The 5,618-nt window shown below is 33.8% G+C and overlaps 1 protein-coding gene across 1 annotated transcript; it reads left to right on the top strand.

The window, feature by feature from the left end:
- Positions 1 to 356: 356 nt before the first annotated feature.
- Positions 357 to 4,740, top strand: LOC126835377 (uncharacterized). Its single transcript, XM_050567920.1, has 2 exons — positions 357 to 638; positions 1,570 to 4,740. The coding sequence occupies exons 1-2, from the start codon at positions 552 to 554 to the stop codon at positions 2,893 to 2,895; spliced, it is 1,413 nt and encodes a 470-aa protein (XP_050423877.1). The 5' UTR covers positions 357 to 551; the 3' UTR covers positions 2,896 to 4,740.
- The last annotated feature ends 878 nt before the right edge of the window (positions 4,741 to 5,618 follow it).

Below are 5,618 nucleotides of genomic sequence, written 5' to 3'. Positions count from 1 at the left end.
TGCGTTACCATTTAAGTTTCAAAAGTTGCTATCAAAAACACTAAGTTGGGAGGGGTAAAAACATAAAAAATGGTGAGAGATTTAGATCACATTGTATAAAAACATTATGGAAAAAAAAATTATATTATTAATAAAGCCAGTGAGATATATATATATATATATTTTTTTTTTAACAATTTTAAAACATGTTTCATAACAGTTGCATAAAAAATAGAGTAGGTATAAAAAACAATAAAACGAACAGAGACGAATGTACTTAACTATTATGTTATGTTCACATTATACTATAGCGAGTATTTAGTTAAAATTATTGTTCGTGAAATTTTTAAATAATTGTCAGTCGGTTGCGTATTGTGGCAACTTTTCGAAATTTCAGCGAGTTTAACATTACAATGGATACAGATGAATCCTCGTGGTAATTATTTCGCAATGAATTTAACTCTAAGCCTACCCTAACTAAAGTATTTGCATAAAGTGAACAGTAAATAGCAGGCGGTGGACGTTATCACGTCAATGTTGTAGACACGGAAATTTTCAGAATATTGTTAATAATGGATTTATTCATGTACGCTTTGGGATTAATCTGTTTGCTTAGCACTGTTGCGTTGAAAACCGAACAGGCGTCAAATAACAAAAAGGTATTGTAAACTACATTACTTGTTGACTATTTTTTTCATTAAAAAAGACTTCCTAATAATATATTTCATCGGTATTAATTTTTAAGGTAATAAATAAAAGATTTTATTTAGTTAAAGGTTTTTATATTGTGTTGTTTTATTATCACGAGGGATAAACTATAATATTGTACAATGTAGATGCAATAACTACACTGTTACTGTCATCCACATAGATGTACCTAACAAACTATAGATTACTAATTATAGTAATAGCAGATAAGCTAAACTTCCAGTTAGATTAAGTTTAAACAGTGTTTGGTTAGGTTTAAAGAGTAGAGCCATACAATTTGTACAAAAAAATGAATACAGTTTTAAAGATTAACGACAATTTTTTATCAACTCTTGATTCTTGAACCACACAAGATTTCTGGTTATTGATTTACATAAGAACATAACGGATATCAAAAAAACTGTAATTACTATTTATTATAAGAATCCAAAAAAATATATATATATATTCCATCAATAACTTATAAAAAATGTATTTTAAAAGACGCTATAATTTTTGTTCGTAGTCCTAGAAAAACGGAATCGTTTCCAATTCCTCGATCCTCAGTTAGGTCAGACATGAAAGGAAGCAGTTCTAAGTTTCGTTTCTACCAAAATAACTTCTTCTAGGAATCCGCTGTTTTTGAAACACCGGTTTTCTCACCAATGAATTTAGAAAACATTTACAAATGTATTTTGCAACTTTGCCTTTTTTTTTTCGGCGGCGTTATAAATTAAAATCTTAAACACTAAATGTATCATACACGAATGAAATAATATTTAATTTAGTTGTTTAAATAATGTTTTTAATTTAAAACTGTATTGTGATTTTCCTACGTGACAATAGTGTGCGAATCAGAACTCTCGGAGAAAACTTACTCAGTATTTGTTTGTATGTCCGCAGGCGACTGTTAAACGCAAAGTCGTTTACGACGAAACGTTTGTTCGTACATTGAATTACATACCGTCCGTTCGAAATCTCGTTAAGCAAGTGTTTGACGATAACGACGTGAAATATTTGTCGGGAAATGGGATTTTCTTGAACGAAGAGGTGGAAATAAAATTGGAAATCAAGATGTTGTCGTTGAAGTGCATTTATGGGCGAGTCGTCGACGCGATGATTGATCATTTGACCAACGTGGTGCTAGACGGACCCGACGGCCGGTACTTTGGTGAAACCGACCTATTGGTGAACAAATATAAAACCGCGATGACCAAAATGTTATCGGCCCTGTACCTGGGAAAAACCGTTGCCGACCAATGGATGTGGGAGGTGCACGCTTGGCTGAGACGTTTGTCTCCGGACAAGCCATCGAAACCCGAGTTCTTATCCGAGAAGTTTTTCGAACAAAGACTCAAAACCAAAGTGGACCCGTTCGTCAACAGCTGCTCTCTGTCGGACGACATGGGTCCGGCCGTACCCCTTTGGGTAGCCGACAAGATGTATTTCACGGTGGACGGTTTGGATTTGTTCGACGACCAAAGGCTGTTACCTATGTACAGACTTAGCGATAAATTCCCGATGTTCCGGCTGTTCCTGGGAGACCTGTCGTACAACACTAACACGCTGTTCAAACCTTTGAATGGAATCAATTGGAAAAACGCTGAGAAAACCATGACGGCCCAGTTGGCGGTCCTGCAAAGTAAATGGACTACCGAACCTTACTTGTTCGACGGGTACCACGGTATCGTCAAGAAAACCATAGAAGCCACTTCGTTGTATTACACTCTGATACATTTCATGGCGTTCAAAGCCGACAAAAAGTCAACCAGCGCGGGCTCACTCGCGGTCCAGCCGACGGGCACATCGTCGTGGGGCCAAATTTTTGAACCCTTAACGAGTTCCGTTAATATTTTGGCTTTGGAGAACGATGATTTCTACAAGAAGCTAATGTCGTATCAGTGCGATCCCGCTAAAAGTGTCGGAAAGCATGGCACGTTCGACGACTGTGTGAAGAGTTTGAGAAATAAATTAAACAAAACTCTTAAGTCGATTGGAGTGACGAGTTTGAAAAAGAAACATTTGACAGATTCCGTCAAAGTTTTGCTGTCTAAAGGGAACGTGAAAGAAAACACCGACAGTTTTGTCAGCTACACGGCAAGTATTCGGACGGCTATGAATCCCATTGATTTCCATGTCGTTGATTACTTCAAATCGAGTCAAACGGAAAATTGGAACGACAAACTAATTCAGTATTTCAAAACTCCGTTTAAAAAAGAAATTCAATAATTTGTTTTTGTAATATCACGCCGTACTTATCGCAACAAAATTATACTACAGTCGAATACTAATTTTAAGATACTATTTATAAAAATTATTGACGCATTTTAAAATGTCTACTTAGACTTCAACTTTTCCTAAAAAAAAAAAACAATGGTCGGATTGATTCTAAATTAGGAATGATTAGAAATTGTACGTGCTTCTGTTATGCAATAGCCTTAAACCAAAATGTTGTCCTTAGTCTATTGAACTCTCTGGCATACATTTTTAAACTCAAATTCCAATTACTGTTTCCTCTCTTTATCAAAAATACACACAAAAGAAAATATATTTTAAGTCACCTAGACATGAATATATAAATTAATTTCTTTACATTTTAACGCCGGTCGACTATTATCGGTATTTTGTTTTTAAGTATTAGTTTTCCGTTATGTTTATTGTTTTTTATTATTGTGTGTGATATAAACAATGATTTATTGTTTCTGTCAGTGTCGGAGCAAATAACAATGTCTGTCTGTATTCAAGCCAAATTAATTCATTAGCGCGTCTGTTGCATTTCATCTGTGATCTGTCTGTTGTGTAATTCATCGGTAATCTTTTTTTATTTATTTAACGTTTTTTCTTCTTTTCTCAAGCGCATTTCCACAATATTGTTATTGCGTACTGCGACTGATAGAAATTATTATTACCGTCTCGGTCGCAATACTATAAGCTAAATTATTGGTTTCTATTTTAACCGTTGATCTGTCCATTACTAACGCGATAATTGGATCACATAAATCTTTTTGGAATAGAAAATTATCGTATATTATATACATTTATATATTTACTGAGGTCCATGCTTAAATGGCGGGGGGATGCTCTGAAGTATCTTGTGAGATAATAATTGAAGTATAGTCAGGCTTATTTATATTATCCAACAGTTTCTACGCAAAATGCTGACTTAATAGCACTTCATAGCACTTAATTTTTCCCACCATATTATATGAGTTATATGACTTAATATTTATCATCAAACCTCAAATTAAAAATAATACTAATAAATTACCTGTTCAAACTAAGAGATTTCGAGAGACAAGGTTTAATAAAGAGATGTACATTTTTAGAATTTGTTCTGGATAAAATGTTAATATAATGTGTTTTACGCTTTAACAATATTCCTAGTAAAATGAATAAATTCACGAAAACTGGCGCTTGCTCCATACTCCGCCTGTTAGCAGTGATCCTCAATTTGTAAAACCTTTAATACAAAGCCCGTGCTTTTTGTATTTCTATGCTTTTTTATAATCCCTAATAAGATTTTATCGCTAGGTGCGCTATAGTCAAGTACCAGTTTTGTTTAAAGATAATATAAATGAGAAAAAGGAAGTAAATGCTTTGAGAAGCCGGTTAAAGTCAATATTTTGCGGAGAAATATTGGAAGTATTTTTATTTATGAGCATTTATTTGCAGTCGGATGGAAGATTGAGGCCTTAAATAATTCATTCGAACTATTTTTAAGAACAGGTCTAATTAAATTATATGCATTGAAATTTGAAAGGGTTATTATTAATATTTAACTAAAAAGAGTGCTGTTGAAGTAAAATCAATCGTGATCATAATAAAAAGCTGAATTTAAAATAATAAATTTTATCATAAGCATGATTAATTTCTCAAAAAAAAAAAATGTTTCTTATTATGAATATATATCCAATCAATATTATAAATATTTATAGGTATTAAATATTAATCTTTAGAAGGTAGCTACCGCCGAGTTAAAATTGTATGAGCCTTATCTTCTCATACACTATGAGCCATATTAATGTACATTAATTAAATTTTTTAACCGAAAAATATATTTTTCCTTGTCTAACATTATGTAATGTCAATTTTTTTTTATTTTGTAAAAAAAGAATTAGCAGTGTAGGGTTAAAATATTAACAGTAACACCTTTTGGAGTTTATTAAAAAAAAAACAATATTTAGCCACCGATTCGTCAACACGCGCACATAAGTTGACTCATAAAGAATGCATATGGTTTCACCCTGGTTGGAAACATAATATAGTATTATATATTTTTATTTGGACAGGTGCGGTGGTTACTTATATATTCTTCGTCCTTTCCTTCGTCATCTGCCACTTCTCCCTCTCGCTTTCAACCCCACTTTCGGAGTCTTTCGTTTTATATTGGGACGTGTGTGCCCGGCCAACAGCGGCAGCAGCACAAGCAACAACAACAACAACGGAACTGTCAATATGATTGACATCGGCGGCGAGATCTCGCGGGTGGCAAAGACCGTTGTCGACGTCGGTTCGGGTAACGCAGGTAGTCTGGAAGTCATATATTTAATAATAATAATAAAACGTTCTATCCTCTGTAAAATAACAATAATAATATATAACACAGAAGATAATATAATGTTGCCAATGTGTGTGGTCGCCTGCGCTCTCGTTGTGTGTGTGTGTGTGTAATAATAATAATAATATATTTTATCCGTTCTTGCCCATTCCACTTATTATATATATAATAATAATAATGTACATTATATTTTGTTGTTATTCATTCATTCGTTATACATGTCGCCGTCGTCGTAGTAGGTGGTTCTTGACGTCCGTGCGGGCACACTTCGCTACTGAATCCGAGGTAGCCGGTTATCCCGCAGAGGGCACACATACGGTACACACACACACATACTTATATATATATATATATATAACACATGCACACACAGGATAATCGACAGAAGAACATG

Source organism: Adelges cooleyi, unplaced genomic scaffold, assembly GCF_023614345.1.
Source record: "Adelges cooleyi isolate 19-005CV unplaced genomic scaffold, UGA_ACOO_1.1 ACOO_flye_CR_arks_rails_tigmint_CR_PRNA_23, whole genome shotgun sequence".
In the NCBI taxonomy this organism is placed as follows: domain Eukaryota; kingdom Metazoa; phylum Arthropoda; class Insecta; order Hemiptera; family Adelgidae; genus Adelges; species Adelges cooleyi.
Note: the sequence above shows the minus strand (reverse complement) of the source record. Positions and strands in the feature narration are given on the sequence as shown.

What these genes read in the sequence shown, in the direction of transcription:
- LOC126835377 (XM_050567920.1), top strand. Translation starts at nt 552, where the DNA reads ATGGATTTATTCATGTACGCTTTGGGATTAATCTGTTTGCTTAGCACT. An exon ending in AGGCGTCAAATAACAAAAAG is followed by an intron (nt 639 to 1,569) that starts GTATTGTAAACT and finishes GTATGTCCGCAG; the next exon opens with GCGACTGTTAAACGCAAAGT.